The sequence below is a fragment of the Hevea brasiliensis genome, chromosome 14 (genome assembly GCF_030052815.1).
Source record: "Hevea brasiliensis isolate MT/VB/25A 57/8 chromosome 14, ASM3005281v1, whole genome shotgun sequence".
NCBI classification, from domain to species: Eukaryota; Viridiplantae; Streptophyta; class Magnoliopsida; order Malpighiales; family Euphorbiaceae; genus Hevea; species Hevea brasiliensis.
In genome coordinates, this window is record NC_079506.1 from 83291596 (window position 1) to 83309655 (window position 18060).

The 18060-nt window shown below is 29.5% G+C and overlaps 1 protein-coding gene, 1 long non-coding RNA gene and 1 other non-coding gene across 5 annotated transcripts; all 3 read left to right on the forward strand.

Annotated features, from left to right (window-relative positions):
• The first annotated feature begins 2726 nt into the window (after positions 1-2726).
• Positions 2727-7838, forward strand: LOC110650259 (protein ALP1-like). The gene is made up of 2 exons (XM_021805145.2): positions 2727-3309; positions 6603-7838. Exons 1-2 carry the CDS (start codon positions 3165-3167, stop codon positions 7643-7645), a joined length of 1188 nt encoding a protein of 395 aa, XP_021660837.2. The 5' UTR covers positions 2727-3164; the 3' UTR covers positions 7646-7838.
• An 841-nt stretch (positions 7839-8679) lies between these two features.
• LOC131172550 (uncharacterized) lies at positions 8680-9995 on the forward strand. Of its 2 annotated transcripts, XR_009143071.1 has the most exons (3): positions 8746-8917; positions 9055-9236; positions 9582-9995. It is a non-coding gene; the product is annotated as an uncharacterized LOC131172550 (long non-coding RNA). The 2 variants fall into 2 exon arrangements; XR_009143070.1 differs by lacking the exon at positions 9582-9995 and having other exon boundaries at positions 8680-8917; positions 9055-9371.
• Positions 9996-13250: 3255 nt separating this feature from the next.
• Positions 13251-14469, forward strand: LOC110650260 (uncharacterized). Of its 2 annotated transcripts, XR_002493921.2 has the most exons (3): positions 13251-13388; positions 13528-13709; positions 14055-14469. It is a non-coding gene; the product is annotated as an uncharacterized LOC110650260 (transcript). The 2 variants fall into 2 exon arrangements; XR_009143072.1 differs by having other exon boundaries at positions 13528-14469.
• Positions 14470-18060: the final 3591 nt, after the last annotated feature.

The window sequence follows — 18060 nt, forward strand, 5'->3', positions numbered from 1 at the left end:
GGCCAACTTTTTTATATGTCCAATATACTTCTTTTTATGTATTAAACATAAATATAACATTTTCAATGTGTATTTCAATATTAATAATATAATATCCATAAATATTGTTGATAAATAATTAGTATACAAGTACATTAACATTTACCAAAATCCAGTGAATATATATATATATATAAGCATAAAAAATATTATATTTATTATGCCATAAAATTTAATATATTAAAATCTAAAATTTTAATTAAAATTTTTAGAATATTTTTAAAAAATTACATATTAAAATTTAGTTAAACTTATTTTTAATAATTATTTATAAAATATGTTAACTAATAATTAAAATAATATATTATTATTTTTTAAAATTATTAATTTTATAAAATATAAATTAATTTATAATTAATAATATACCAATTAAATCTTGATTGAATCTTATCTTTATATTTTACGCTTATTTTAAAAAAAATAAATATAACTTAATTAAGAGTGCTTTTGGGTATTTAATAGAAAGTTTTCATTAAATGAATTAAATTTTAGTAAAATCACGTCACTTTTGGCATAAATTTATTTTTTTAAATGATTTTTTTAATTAAATTTTTTTATTTTTAGACTTTTCAAACACACCCATAATGAATTACGAGTTAAATTTGGACTGACCCAATTATTTGACTTTTATTTTTCTCTTTACATTGATAATTTCGTAAATGTAATTTATAAATTTATTTTCAATCATATTTTATCATAAAATATTTTAATTTAAAAATAAATTTCTATACAAATATAATTATAAATTACATCATATACAATACAAATATATAATATTAAAATAAAATACTTTCATTTTTAAAAATAAACAATCTTTACCAAAATAATACAATTTAGTATTATAAGTGTTTATTTGAATATAATATAAATATTATTAATATTTTATATATATTGGATCTAAACTCAGTAGTTTAGTCTAAGTTAAGTCAAAATTAAATTATATTTGAAAATTATTAACCAAATTCAACTTAATTCATACTCACATAATTAACTTAAAATTTTTCAAAGTATTCGAATTCCATTAAATAGTATTTGATTAAATTTCATTTTACAAAATTTTATGAAATTCAATTAAATTTTAATTAGAATTCTTTCATTTTTTAATATAATAAAACTTAAAATAAAAAAAATTCAATTATATTTCATATAATTCGTACTTGGTATAATTTTATAATTGAATTTTATTTATTCTTATTTCCTAAGTTACCCTTAAGAATAAATTTTAAAATATTATAATTTTTTACTTTATAAAAAGATTTTATACCTAATAAATTTATAATAATTAATAATACATTATAAATAAAAATTGAATTTACATGTCTCATAATACATGAGATTTCTCTGAAAGACTTTTCACATTAGATAAATGAGCAATTTATTTTTTTTTCTACAAAGTAAAAAGTATGTATGAAAAATTAATAAGATGCCAAAATAATATTTATTTTAAAATTTTTTAAATTAATTAATGGTACTAAATAAGTTTTTTAATTAATTAATAAATATAAAAAAATAAATGATTGAGTGAAATTTTTTTGATAAGGCCATTTTAGACAAAAAAATATTATTATATAAATTTATAATATTCACTTTAAATTCTATCAAATTTGATAAGAATTAGTTTTAATTATAACTAATATCATAGAATTCAAAAAAATTAAGCAAAACACATAAAATATGAAATTCAATTAAATTTCATAAAATTTTGTAAAATAAATAAATATATATATATATATATTATTTTAAAAATAAAAATTTATTTATTTTTTAATTTTCTGTCATGGGGTCACTAATTTTTTTACTAACTTTATTGTATATATATATATATATATATATATATATATATATATATATATATATATATATATATATATATATATATATATATATATATATTAAGTCAACAATTGCTAAATAAATACTCATAAATATTTTATATATATATAATTTAAAATAATTAAATATTTATTATTTATTTATTCTTAAAATTAAATATTTAGATAAAAATTTTATTTATATCAAATTAACTGAAAATTCAATGTGTAATTTAAATATATAAAATAGTAGATTCAAAAGTCAATTTATAAAAATATGTAAAAAAAAAAAAACTAAGTTCTTTCTTGAGTTATATTGCCGTTAATAAAATAATCTTCTATTAAAATTTATTATTATTGAGTGAAAAATTATAACATTCTAGTCCCTGTATTTTTAATATTTATGACACTTTAGCCCTTTAAATTTGAGTTGATTACTTTAAATTATGGTTGAATAACTATGAGTTTTAATTAAAGTACTATTTTCTTAATAAAATTATACCTTATAGACTAATTTATTTATAATTTTTATCATATAAGTACCAAATTGTGAAATATTCTTATTTTTAAAAATTAAAATTTATAAAAAGTAATTTTAAAAAAAATAAAAACAAAAATTAAAAAATAAATAAAAATACTATTAATATAAGTCCCACCTCACATGAGTTTTAGATTTATAAATTTATTTTATAAATTTTAATATAAATATTTAATTTCATAACTTATAAAATACACTACCATATAACATAGAGTTTATATTAAATACACCGATCGAATAAATATCCATATGGGATGTATCATAATTCTTAAATATGTAATAGATTAAAAATTAGTTTAAATAAAATGTTGATGAATTATACAAATTGCAAGAAAAGAAAATATTGTGATTATGCACAGAAAAGAAATCGATGAAAATTGAAAACAAAATATAAAGTAATATTAAGACGAAGGAAGGAAGGAAGAAGAAACCCATGAATATGATAGCTTGTGCGTGTAACTTCTCTCGGCTACATTGTCTTTCTATGAGCAGAAAATAAGCCCCACGTCACTTCCAAACTCAATTGGCTTCTTTCTCTGCTTTTCTTTTCTTTTCTTCTCTTCTCTTTAAATCCTTTTCGCTTTCAGCATCTTCTATATCCCCTTCATCTCACTGCCATTGCATGTTTTGAATATAAGAAAAGCTAATAAAACAACTCTTGTTAGGAACCCTTTTGTATCCAAACCATCCATCTCCATCTTTGGACGCTCCTTTGATTTTTCTTGTTGATTTTTCAAGCCTTTTATTTACCTCTAAGTGTTTCTTTTGGTTTTTGAATGGGACCCATTAGAGGTTTCAAGAGAAGGAAGAAAGCAGAGAAGAAGGTTGACCAGAATGTCTTGGATGCTGCTTTATCTTCGTTGCAGCCCCAGCCCCAACAGCCTTTGGATTGGTGGGATGATTTCTCCAAGAGGATTACTGGTACACATTCTATACAGTTTTGGGTTCTGCATTTTACTATTTTATCTTTCTTTGTTTATTGATTCTGATTGATTTCTTGTATGGAAGCTTTTGTTGGTCGAGTGCTCTTTCTGAGTTTATACGCTATATGCTATTTCTTGAGGAATTTTTCCTTAGTTTCTTCGCATTGGATGAATTGTTATGACATGGGTCGGATCGAGTTTATATTAATTTGGTTGCTGTTCTACGTTCTTTACCAATTGGTGTTGAACTTGTCTTTTAAAATGGAGTTTGCAAATGAATTGCTTTATTGTATATATGCGTTTCTTTCCTTGTATCAATTCATTCAATTGGTTGTAGTGTTGAGCTTGTGTTTAATTTTTATATTGATTCTGTTCCTTCACAGTGTCATGCTTTGGTGTTTATTACTGCACTAGCTAGGTATATTATGTTTCTGATAGAATTTCAGGTCATGGGTCAAGTCCAGTTTTCTCTTATTAGGTTGTTAATTTGACGAGTGCTAGTGGATAGCTTCTTATAATGCATAAAAGAAAAAATGATATTTCTGAATTTTGAAGGCAGGGCCTTATGTGTCTGGTGGGATCAAAGGAAATGGCTCTGTCCATTGTTTGCAATGAAATTAATGAGTTATTTGCACATATGTGTATTAGCCTGTGTTGTTTATAATTGAATTAGGATTTCTATACCCAACCCAAACTTCTTTCAACTGGCTTAAAGGTGCCAAATTTAAAATGCTTCAGATATGCATCAGTGATACTCTTTCTTCTTCATTTTCCTTTTTCATTTCCTATAACTGTTTGGAAAGCCAAATCTCCTAATACCCTCCACTCGTATACATTCTACTTCTCCCCTGACCAACATGGTGATGGAACAGAATGGAGCTGGTAAATCTTCATTCCTTTGGCTGTGGTTTTGCATAGATCAATCAATAAAATCCTCCAAGGGAGGTTATAGAAATTGAGAACACTTCATGTATGATTTACTTGTCCCCCTTGTTTATATTTCATGGTATGCAAATTGTTCTCTAGTAACATGCTTCCATATGCGGTGTAGACTTAGTATCAATTTCTTGTTCTGTAGTATCAATTTCTCGTTCTGTTGACAATGGGTATTGTGTTACCACAATGCTACTCAGTTTTGCTTTCTGCATGGTGAATGCCTTTTAAGGAGTGAACCTATTTTTTTTCCTAGATTTGCTAGGCTTTTGAACAAAATCTATCCCAAACCTGTAGACCATCCCTTTAAATCTTGGAGCAAGAGAAGAGCGACTGTATTCTAATTGAGAGCACATTACAAGAAAGAAAGGACCTGCGCAAATATGAACTGAAGGTTTAATACAAGCCAAGGCATGGTCGCCTGTTCTTTACTTAAGGACATAAACTATATAAAGCTATTGGTGAAAGAATGTTTGTATATGCACATGTGGGTGTGAATGTGGTTCATGCTGATGACCCAAGTAGATGGATTAGTTTTTTTGGTCTAGTTCCTGTGCAATTTGCTGCTCCCTTTTGTGATGAATCCATCAATAAAAGCAACTTATTGTAGATTTGTAGTAGAACTGCAGTAGATGAGGTGATGCTTTGGAGAAGGAGATAGTAAAATCAAACTACTTTCATTTTTTTTTTTTAGTAAAATTAAACTACTTTATTTTTTCTTTTCCACCTGGATATATGTGCAGAATTTGTGTTGTGGCTTTTCAAGAAATTACATTAGCATCTCCTGAAATTTGGCTTTCTTGATTACATTAGCATCTCCTGAAATTTGGCTTTCTTGATTTCATTTCAAGTTCAAACTTTAAAAGAATGAGCAAGCATTGAGGCATTGACCTCAGAATCACATCTAGGCCAAAAACTAGGGATCAAGAATTGTTAAGCTCTTAGTTTTGTCTTACTCTCTTCTCTGTACTCATCCAGTTAGCTATTGCCAAAATATTATGGTTCTCCATGTTCTGCCTAAATAACATTGATTTCAATTGTTGAGTAAAATCTTATCTATATATGTATATAATAGAAAACCAAGGTGTGCTCTTCAGATGCTACATTAGTAAGAAATTATTATGTGCTGTTTCTTTTTCTACCTGGTTTTCACCTTTTCTCATGTTGATGAGTGTTATTTCAGTAAAACTAAATCTTGTCTCCCTTCTATAGATTTCACAAATGTTTTCCTGTGAATGAATTGAGTGAAATTCATAATTTTTATATATAATTTCTTTATGTGAAACAGATTACATTGTTTCACCTTGTCCTTGTGTTTAGAGTATGTGTTCCAGTTTGCCTCATGGGTAATATTTTCACATCACATCCGCCCTGCTGAAGAGGGGTAGATTATGAAGTTTCTTGCCCTTATATCAAATCTATATTTAAACCGGACACTTGTTTATAGCGTGTTGCAGATGCATGCTTTGAATTAATTTAAGTATCTCAAATGCATAATTTGGAATCCGGAAATATGTGCTCCCAAATCTCGTAAGTTTTCTTGGTGGAAGAAATCCACACAAACCAGGAAGCTTCATGATGGATTCTCTAAGTTGTTTATCTTGATGTCAGAAATCCATTAATGCTCTATAAAATTCAGAGTTAAATGGATTTGTGTAACTTATGTGATCAATTTAGCTTTATGAAGAATTTTATTGCTATGTAATAACTGCCATGTATGTAACAAAAGTAGGCATGCTTTTCATTTTGCAAATGAAGTTATAATCATTCTTCTGAGATTTAGGATCCGTTTATTTCACAAAAAATATTTTCCTAGAAAAATATTTTCTACATTTTCTAGCGTTTGGTACTCTCAAGAAAATGGGACAACGGAAAATATTTTTTGAGTGAAATTGAAAACTAAGTCATTTTTAAGTAAAATATCTTTCTCTTTTCAAAAGAGTAAGTCATTTTCCATTTCTTAAATTTTGATAATCTTATTAAAATATAAAAATACTTATATATACATGATATAAACATATACTATTAGTTTAACATTGCAACCAAACAACAGAATATATTCTTGAGGGGAATATTTTTTAAAAAACATTTTACATAGAAAATATTTTCTATATACACGTTATTTTCCGCGAAACAATCAGAGGCTTAGAGGCAAAGTTGTTCTCCCTTTATCCTTATTAAGGACTTCATCACTTCATCTTCTACTTGATTTTGCTGCCCATCTGTTATGATGCATGACCGAGCATCCCTTTGTTTTGCTTGAATTTCTTTCGATTTGTACATTCCCTTGTAAGATTTTGACATATGATTGTCAAATGTGCATGCATAAAATAATTAATCTGTAATTCTCATTTTTAGGGCATCTTTCTGAAACAAAAAATTCAAAGAAATTTGAGTCTGTTTTCAAAATTTCAAGAAAGACATTCAACTACATCTGTTCACTCGTGAATGATGATCTGAGGGCTAGGCAATCAAACTTCACTGGTTCAGATGGGAAGCCATTATCTCCCAATGACCAAGTAGCTATTGCTCTTAGGAGGCTTAGCTCAGGTGAATCATTGTCAAACATCGGAGATTCATTTGGAATCAACCAGTCAACTGTTTCTCATATAACCTGGCGATTTGTGGAAGCAATGGAAGAAAGAGGACTGCACCATCTTCGGTGGCCTGCCACTGAAGCAGAAATAGAAGAGATAAAGTCCAAGTTTGAGAAGATGCATGGCCTTCCTAACTGCTGTGGTGTGATTGACACTACACACATTGTCATGACTCTGCCTACAGTGGACCATTCAAATGATGTATGGATTGATCGGGAGAAGAACCACAGCATGGTCTTGCAAGCAATAGTAGACCCTGACATGAGATTCCGTGATGTAATTGTTGGGTATCCTGGTAGTTTAAGTGATGCCCTAGTGCTTCAGAACTCTAGTTTCTTCAAACTTTCTGAAGAAGGGAAAAGGCTAAATGGAAAGAAGATAGAACTCATGGAAGGAACAGAATTGGGAGAATACATTATAGGGGATGCAGGGTTTCCCCTATTGCCATGGCTACTAACTCCTTTTCAAGATGCACTCCCAGATCATCAGGCTGAGTTTAATAAACAACATGCTGCAACACGAGCAGTAGCAGAGATTGCATTGGCAAGGCTGAAGGAAATGTGGAGGATAATTCATGGAGTAATGTGGCTGCCTGATAAGAATCGGTTGCCTAGAATAGTCTTTGTGTGCTGCTTGCTTCACAATATTGTTATTGACATGGAGGATAAAGTGTTTAGTGAGATGCCCATGTCTCTTCATCACGACAAAGATTATAGGCAACAAATTTGTGAATCTGCCTCCGAGACAGGCATTGATATCAGAGAGAAGTTATCTCTCTACTTATCTAGTAAATTGCCATCTTGAAAAGGGTCATGCTTTTTTCTTAATTAGCAATAAATCTTTTATAGACAGGGTAATACACAGTTTTGTTTATTTATTTATTTTCTTTTTTTTTTTTTTGAATAAAAACTTCTGCCATTCTTTTGGAATGAGCTATCATAGTTAACCTTGTCAAATTGAACCAGGAAGTTAGTTTTGAGTTTATTATTTTACAGAATTTGATCCTGTGATCTTTGAACTCTCTTGGGAAGCAAAGCATGATGTGCGAACTTTCATGAAAAAAAATGTTGGATTTGTTTTGCTTATAATGTCTTGTGGAACTTCTAATGGACAAGTTGCCCTGAAAGGCAAACAATTTTTCTCAGGCCTTGGTGAAAATCTGGCAACTTTTTCATTTGTCTTAACGAGGGCCTACCTACATGCCCTGAAAGTTCTGATTTCAGCTTTGAAATTGTTCTCACATGAAATGATTTTGCCGCAGGCTCAGCTCTTCCTTACAATCCTACAGCACCTTCCTTACATGACAATGCCAGTAGGCAGTAGCTCAGCACTGATCTCTCAGCTGTCTAATTCAATAGTCAAGTATCTCTTGTAATGTAAGAAATCATGAATTTCTTTTACCAACTTTCTTTTCTTTAAGTATTTTTCAATATATAATAAAAAAAATAATAACATTGGAAGGAAACAACATAAAATAAGTTATAGAAACTGGGACTTGCCACATATTTCAAGCAAACTCTCAAATATTATTATATTAATATTTTATTTTTTTTCTTTAATAATTATGTTAAATTTATAATAAAATATTAAATGAGAGTATTATAGTTATATATTATAAATTTTAATGATCAAATTTAAAAAAATAATTAAAAATAATTTTAATAAAAAATAAATTATTAAATTTAAATTAAAGATAAAAAAATAATTTTTATTTAATTTATTATTTAACTCAGTTTTTATTATTTCTATTCCACAATGAATAGCTTCAAATTTATTGTGCCAAAAGTTCTATGGCTAGTTTAATTAGTTCAAAATTTAAAATGGATGCTTCATTCTCGGCCCATACCCATACCCGGATCCGGATTTTTCTCTGAACTGTAGAATAGTGAAGGAGAGCGAACCGGAGGGAATATCTCATCCCCAACCCACGAAGCCCACACTTTGATCTCCTTTCTGTAAAATCTCTAGGGTTAGGGTTTTGGTTTTGCATCTAAAAAAATGGAAGCAAACCAACTACTCAAGGACAAGAAATTCTGGTTCGCTTCTTTCCTCATTGCCTGGGCTGCTGCTTTGCAGGTAACCTGTAGATTAAGCTCTGTGTTTGCTATTAAAAAAAAATAAAAAATTTGGGTCTTTAGATGCTCTATGAGTTCATTTTAGTGATGGGTTTCTAAAATTATCTTCTTTTTGATATTTTTCTTTGGGGTTTGAAGGGGCATATGATGTGGCTGCAGAGGCAGGACTCCTTCAAGCAGAAGTTTGGGACATTGGATCAAAGCGATAATGACAATAATAATCCCCAAGAGTGACCCAAATAAGCTTCATGGTTCAACAATTTGGCAAAAGAGTGAATATGAAAGAGTACTAGTGAAGAAACTGATTCAGAGATCTATATGTAATGAAAAATGCAATTCTTGAATTTCAAATTTTGCTTGATAATGGTATCTGTTTTGAATTAATACTCTTGGGCTCGGTAATCTGATTATTATTAAAGCAATCTGATATAAAATGTTGAGTAAATTCATTCTAATTCTGGGTATGTGATAGTTTTGTAAACGCTTTTCTGTTGGGGATCTGTCCTTTCAGAGGAGGAAGGGGGGAAAATGAATTAATAAAACAATATTCAGCATGTTGAGATGGGGAAAAATGCTCGACCCCTCATGCATAATGAAGTAATTGAGCTAATGATATCAATTAAATTCTATGTTTGTATATGTGTTAATCATGTTGCATTGTATAGGTTTTGTATGATTAGGATGCTCCAATGGTGTATAAACTGTTGAAGGCAAGTGCACAGGGTTGAATTCTGAGAGAGCTGCTACTTCGTCCAAATGTGTTTAAAATGGCAAGGCATAGTCTACAACATCACAGCCCTGGAACATGATTCGGTGGAAGCATTCAATGATGGCCTTATAGATGTAATCTGTTGATTTTGTAAGATTTGGGATACCAAACTTTGCAGTGAAACCAGCTGACCAAAATCGAAAATGGAATTTTGGTTTGATAGGAAATATTTCGTTAATTTTCAAAGACTTGGTTGCAACTTGTAGTGATCAGCTGTAGATTGAGATATTAAGTTCTGTGGGTTATCACTTTGAATCTCTATGGATGTCACATTATTCAGCATAAAAAAGTCTCAGAAAATTTGGCACTATATTTGATTATTGACTATTGACTATGAATTCATGTGCTAGCATAAACAAAATAACAAATGCTAATCTCATGGTAGTGAAGTCTTTGAATGGATATGTTAGAAACTAGCATGTTGCATGAGATTATTGACTACTTTTGATCCTAATTTTGTACTTAGTACTTTGATGTTATTATCACAAGATTCACAACAACTGCATGTTAGGTATAGGGACCAAAGAAAGATGCAGAAGCATTTTTACTGGATCATGCCATGTTCTCTTACCTTTCTGCGACTTAAGATGTTGGAGAAAAAAGCTGAGGTGAAGTCATGTTTGACATGAATATATTAGTTTGAAATAAGAGCTAAGCATAAAGAGATTGTTGTCATAATAGGGACTAAACCATGTAGCATTAGATGTACTTGTGTAAAAGCTGCCCAATTGTATCTTAATTTTAATTTAGCTAGCTAAAGTGTATGGATGCACAATTATTGCAAGTACGCTAAGTTTCTTCAATTCATTTGGAAGTGGATTAGACAATCTTGTTATGGTGTACTTTTGAGTTTTGTCTTGTTTGATGATTTAGTCCCTTGAATCAAGTAGTTTGACTTATTTAGACAGTGCAGAGAATGGATTCAATTGAGGAATTTGTTTATGCAATTACTTGTAAAGTGATGAAGTGGAGGTGTGTTAATAATGCTGAGACCTAAAGCAGATATCAGAGTTTAAATTATGGGATGGCCATATTGATTAGTGTCCTTGTTTTTTTTTTCCCCTTTAAATTCTTACTTTCATAAGGATATCAGTAGATACTCTTTGAGGTTTTAGTTGTTGATGGATGGATATGTGACTGAGAATGTGTAATTGAAGCCTGGGATGGATTTGTTTTAACCTTCTTTCTCATCAATTTGCAGTCCTCTTTATAATCTTGTTTTTAGCAGTAAAAAATCTGACTTGTTTCTAAAATGAGATTGATTACTCTCTGCATCAAACTACATAAATCTAATGTTCTTTTTCATGCTCTGCTCCTTCTGCACTTCTCTGGCTATTTTTTTTTTTCCTGATAATTTGTAGATTTTTATGTATTATATGCCTGTTTTGAACCCTATGGACCAATCCCTCTAGTGCCTTTATCTTGCGAAAACCATCTAAAGAATGCTCAACTAACTTATGCATAATCTTGATTCAGTTTGAAAAAGGCCATTAATTACTTCAATAAGCTTGACAAGCATTAAGTTTTTAGTTGGTGTTGAATCCCATTTTAATCAAATTTTACTCGATGGAATCCCAACAGAATTTTATCCAATACTCTATTGAGAAGCTTAAACTTCTATAGTTAGATAAATCTTTCTCCCTAATCAATTTTACTCACTCGCTCCCATATTAGCTTTAACTTAAGTATGAAAAGGTTCTTACCAAGAACATTTTCAGTGAACTTGTAATCCATTTTTGCTCTAGTTTATAGATCTACACCTGTAAGAAATTTTCATGGACTGTTACTGTGAAAAAGGGAAAGAATGTCAAATAATACTTTCATCAAAACGTATAAAAGCCAAGGCTATGACTATCATATGTATTAGTGCATAATCAATGTATTAGTTTCCAAAGAACAAAGCAGAAGGAAATAGCACGATCAAACATATTTTCATCGAGAATATGCTGATTATACGGTGGAGGTTGAGTTGTAGTTGGAAGTGGAGGAAAGACCGCTTGGTTTGCATGTTCTCTCCAAATAGTTTTCCATGTGCTAATTAATTGCTTCTTGTTGACAAAAGTAGGAGTTAGAAATTTCTTGAGAAAATGCAATGGCCATGGCCTACGAGGAAAATTAAGGCCTCATTTAGTTTAAAATACTCATCATTTATTGGGAACTATACCTTTCAAGAAATATATTTACAGGAAATTTATTTTTTTAAAAATATGGCATACTTGAATATTTTACTTGAATACTACTCTGACTGACTTGAGTGTGAATAACCACGTACTTAAATGGTAACTTGTAAGAAATATTTGAAATAGGTAATTAATTGCTTAGGTGTAGTGTAGATTTCATTGACAATTTAATTCAGTAGTTGAAAAACTGTAACACATTTAACTTCAAGAACATCAGGTTAATTTATTTGATTGGGAATTGATTTTGAATTAATGCTGAGGATCATCACTAGCTAGAAACTAAAATTTTATTTATTAATTACACTAATAATTTATAAGTTACTAGTGTAATAGTAACATCCTTAAAATGAAACAGATAAAGTAATAAAATATTTTTTAATTTGATTAAATTACCTTTTTATCTTTCATAATCACTCTAATTGACATAGCTAATAAAATTAAAAGAAATAAAGAAAGGAAGCTAATAATAAGAAGAGTTTTAGGAAATTATATAAATAATTATTGTATTTAGTGTGAATAAAGATAAAATTGATAAAAATTAATTAATTACTCTTTAATTTTTTCAAAATAATAAATAAAATTTTGTACCCATTTACTAAATTGCCTAGGATACTCATATTTAGGTGCTAAATATGAAAAAGGAAGTTAAAAAAATGTTGTCATTAGCATATGTTGCAGGTGTGGAGCTATTATTGAAAACATTTTTCTTGGTCATCATAATGTTTTATTCAAATAACAGCAAAGAAGACCTTCTAGATCCTGTTTAATTTATTTGAATAATTTTCATTTGTTGAGTGCTTATTTAAAATAACAATTAATCACACCCAAATGATGATTAAATAAAATGAATCTATGGATCATGTTTTCCTTAGGCACAAATGCTGCTTCCATGTTTGACTTAGTAGTTCTAGAAGACAGATTATGTTTACATTAATGGGATTCAAGGGGCTGGAGTATCAGAAAATTAAACCCTAGAATGGAATTCTACACACAATACCCTTTTGAAATATTTAATTAATTTAAAAATTCTAAAATTATCCCATAATACCATCTTATCACAATTAATAATAATAATAATATGTGATTAGTAGTGTAATTAATCAGCATATTGTTTTTGTTCAAAGTCAAAACTCCTCTCCACCAGCAATTTTGTGTTGAATGATGATTCCTTGTGACACTAATTTTGTTGAACTTCTCACTGACTTTAAAATCCCCAACTTCTTTGACTTCTTCTTAAATCTTAAATGACCTTTGCTATTTCTTTCAAGCCTCTTTCTCTTTTCTTTATCAGCTCCTATGAGTAATTGATTGGACTGTAAGAGACAATACTCCATCTTTTACAAAAATATATAGGGAAAATATCATCCCCGACCCACGAAGCCCGCACTTTGATCTCCTTTCTGTAAAATCTCTAGGTTTAGGGTTTTGGTTTTGCATCTAAAAAAATGGAAGCAAACCAACTACTCAAGGACAAGAAATTCTGGTTCGCTTCTTTCCTCATTGCCTGGGCTGCTGCTTTGCAGGTAACCTGTAGATTAAGCTCTGTGTTTGCTATTAAAAAAAAAAATAAAAAATTTGGGTCTTTAGATGCTATATGAGTTCATTTTAGTGATGGGTTTCTAAAATTATCTTCTTTTTGATATTTTTCTTTGGGGTTTGAAGGGGCATATGATGTGGCTGCAGAGGCAGGACTCCTTCAAGCAGAAGTTTGGGACATTGGATCAAAGCGATAATGACAATAATAATCCCCAAGAGTGACCCAAATAAGCTTCATGGTTCAACAATTTGGCAAAAGAGTGAATATGAAAGAGTACTAGTGAAGAAACTGATTCAGAGATCTATATGTAATGAAAAATGCAATTCTTGAATTTCAAATTTTGCTTCATAATGGTATCTGTTTTGAACTAATACTCTTGGGCTCGGTAATCTGATTATTATTAAAGCAATCTGGTATAAAATGTTGAGTAAATTCATTCTAATTCTGGGTATGTGATAGTTTTGTAAACGCTTTTCTGTTGGGGATCTGTCCTTTCAGAGGAGGAAGGGGGGAAAATGAATTAATAAAACAATATTCAGCATGTTGAGATGGGGAAAAATGCTCGACCCCTCATGCATAATGAAGTAATTGAGCTAATGATATCAATTAAATTCTATGTTTGTATATGTGTTAATCATGTTGCATTGTATAGGTTTTGTATGATTAGGATGCTCCAATGGTGTATAAACTGTTGAAGGCAAGTGCACAGGGTTGAATTCTGAGAGAGCTGCTACTTCGTCCAAATGTGTTTAAAATGGCAAGGCATAGTCTACAACATCACAGCCCTGGAACATGATTCGGTGGAAGCATTCAATGATGGCCTTATGGATGTAATCTGTTGATTTTGTAAGATTTGGGATACCAAACTTTGCAGTGAAACCAGCTGGCCAAAATCGAAAATGGAATTTTGGTTTGATAGGAAATATTTCGTTAATTTTCAAAGACTTGGTTGCAAACTTGTAGTGATCAGCTGTAGATTGAGATATTAAGTTCTGTGGGCTATCACTTTGAATCTCTATGGATGTCACATTATTCAGCATAAAAAAGTCTGAGAAAATTTGGCACTATATTTGATTATTGACTATTGACTATGAATTCATGTGCTAGCATAAACAAATGCTAATCTCATGGTCGTGAAGTCTTTGAATGGATATGTTAGAAACTAGCATGTTGCATGAGATTATTGACTACTTTTTATCCTAATTTTGTACTTAGTACTTTGATGTTATTATCACAAGATTCACAACAACTGCATGTTAGGTATAGGGACCAAAGAAAGATGCAGAAGCATTTTCACTGGACCATGCCATGTTCTCTTACCTCTCTGCGACTTAAGATGTTGGAGAAAAAAGCTGAGGTGAAGTCATGTTTGACATGAATATATTAGTTTGAAATAAGAGCTAAGCATAAAGAGATTGTTGTCATAATAGGGACTAAACCATGTAGCATTAGATTTACTTGTGTAAAAGCTGCCCAATTGTATCTTAATTTTAATTTAGCTAGCTAAAGTGTATGGATTCACAATTATTGGAAGTACGCTAAGTTTCTTCAATTCATTTGGAAGTGGATTAGACAATCTTGTTATGGTGTACTTTTGAGTTTTGTCTTGTTTGATGATTTAGTCCCTTGAATCAAGTAGTTTGACTTATTTAGACAGTGCAGAGAATGGATTCAATTGAGGAATTTGTTTATGCAATTACTTGTAAAGTGATGAAGATGGAGGTGTGTTGATAATGCTGAGACCTAAAGCAGATATCAAAGTTTAAATTATGGGATGGCCATATTGATTAATGTCCTTGTTTTTTTTTCCCCCCTTTAAATTCTTACTTTCATAAGGATATCAGTGGATACTCTTTGAGGTTTTAGTTGTTGATGGATGGATATGTGACTGAGAATGTGTAATTGAAGCCTGGGATGGATTTGTTTTAACCTTCTTTCTCATCAATTTGCAGTCCTCTTTATAATCTTTTTTTTAGCAGTAAAAAATCTGACTTGTTTCTAAAATGAGATTGATTACTCTCTGCATCAAACTACATAAATCTAATGTTCTTTTTCATGCTCTGCTACTTTTGCACTTCTCTGGCTTTTTTTTTTTTTCCTGATAATTTGTAGATTTTTATGTATTATATGCCTGTTTTGAGCCCTATGTACCAATCCCTCTAGTGCTTTTATCTTGCGAAAACCATCCAAAGAGTGCTTAACTAACTTCTGCATAATCTTGATTCAGTTTGAAAAAGGCCATTAATTACTTCAATAAGCTTGACAAGCATTAAGTTTTTAGTTGGTGTTGAATCCCATTTTACTCAATGGAATCCCAACAGAATTTTATCCAATACTTATATGAGAAGCTTAAACTTCTATAGTTAGGTAAATCTTTCTCCCTAATCAATTTTACTCACTTGCTCCCATATTAGCTTTAACTTAAGTATGAAAAGGTTCTTACCAAGAACATTTTCAGTGAACTTGTAATCCATTTCTTCTCTAGTTTATAGATCTACACCTGTAAGAAATTTTCATGGACTGTTACTGCTGCAAAGGGAAAGAATGTCAAATAATACTTTCATCAAAACGTATAAAAGCCAAGGCTATGAATATCATATGTATTAATGCATAATCGATGTATTAGTTTCCAAAGAACAAAGCAGAAGGAAATGGCACGGTGAACATATTTTCATCGAGAATATGCTCTGATTATACGGTGGAGGTTGAGTTGTAGGTGGAAGTGGAGGAAAGACCGCTTGGTTTGCATGTTCTCTCCAAATAGTTTTCCATGTGCTAATTAATTGCTTCTTGTTGACAAAAGTAGGAGTTAGAAATTTCTTGAGAAAATGCAATGGCCATGGCCTACGAGGAAAATTAAGGCCTCATTTAGTTTAAAATACTCATCATTTATTGGGAACTATACCTTTCAAGAAATTTATTTACAGGAAATTTATTTTTTAAAAAATATGGCATACTTGAATATTTTACTTGAATACTACTCTGACTGACTTGAGTGTGAATAACCACGTAATTAAATGGTAACTTGTAAGAAATACTTGAAATAGGTAATTAATTGCTTAGGTGTAGTGTAGATTTCATTGACAATTTAATTCAGTAGTTGAAAAACTGTAACACATTTAACTTCAAGAACATCAGGTTAATCTATTTGATTGGGAATTGATTTTGAATTAATGCTGAGGGTCATCACTAGCTAGAAACTAAAATTTTATTTATTAATTACACTAATAATTTATAAGTTACTATTTTTCTTTTTGGGAGATAAGAGGAAGCATTTATTAAAGGGTTAGTGACAAAAAGAAAATCTAAAAACTTTTGGTTGAATTTGTAATTGGAGTTGGTCTTTTTTAATTTTATCATGATATGTGCTATATTTCATATTAACATTAATTATAACCAAAATTCAAGGTACATAAATTAAATCTACCAAATGGGTTTCAGGTTTATTATTAGTAATATTAATTTTTATTTATTGTTTAAGTTTTTTTTTAATAATTAAAGAAACAAATAAAATACCTAAATTATACTCACTTTGTCTCATTTCAAATGCTTTTAAAGATTTTTTTCACAAAAATTAAAGAAATGATTGGGTAACTTAATTTTTATAAAAAAAAATATATTAATAATTGACTAAAGTATCCTTGTATTTAATTATAATAGAGAAAAATAATAGAAAGAGATAAATTGAGAATAATAATAAATAAGGGTAAAATTTAAAAAAAAAAATTAATATTTCCTTAATTTTTTAAAAAGCAAATAAAATGAGATAAAGAAAAATTTTTAAAACATCCTTGAAATGAAACAGATAAAGTAATAAAATATTTTTTAATTTGATTAAATTACTTTTTATCTTTCATGATCACTCTAATTGACATAGCTAATAAAATTAAAAGAAATAAAGAAAGGAAGGTAATAAGATGAGTTTTAGGAAATTATATAAATAATTATTGTATTTAGTGTGAATAAAGATAAAATTGATAAAATTAATTAATTACTCTTTAATTTTTTCAAAATAATAAATAAATTTTTTTACCCATTTACTAAATTGCCTAGGATACTCATATTTAGGTGCTAAATATGAAAGAGGAAGTTAAAAAATGTTGTCATTAGCATATGTTGCAGGTGTGGAGCTATTATTGAAAACACTTTTCTTGGTCATCATAATGTTTTATTCAAATAACAGCAAAGAAGACCTTCTAGATCCTGTTTAATTTATTTGAATAATTTTCAATTGTTGAGTGCTTATTTAAAATAAAAATTAATCACATCCAAATGATGATTAAATAAAATGAATCTATGGATCATGTTTTCCTTAGGCATAAATGCTGCTTCCATGTTTGACTCAGTAGTTCTAGAAGACAGATTTTGTTTACATTAATGGGATTCAAGGGGCTGGAGTATCAGAAAATTAAACCCTAGAATGGAATTCTACACACAATACCCTTTTGAAATATTTAATTAATTTAAAAATTCTAAAATTATCCCATAATACCATCTAAAATTCTAAAATAATATGTGATTAGTAGTGTAATTAATCAGCATATTGTTTTTGTTCAAAGTCAATACTCCTCTCCACCAGCAATTGGTGTTGAATGATGATTCCTTGTGACACTAATTTTGTTGAACTTCTCACTGACTTTAAAATCCCCAACTTCTTT

Excerpts from the sequence above, each read along its gene's own strand:
- LOC110650259 (XM_021805145.2), top strand. The coding sequence starts at position 3,165 with ATGGGACCCATTAGAGGTTTCAAGAGAAGGAAGAAAGCAGAGAAGAAG. Across the intron at positions 3,310-6,602 it reads TTTCTCCAAGAGGATTACTG|GGCATCTTTCTGAAACAAAA; the intron begins GTACACATTCTA and ends TCTCATTTTTAG.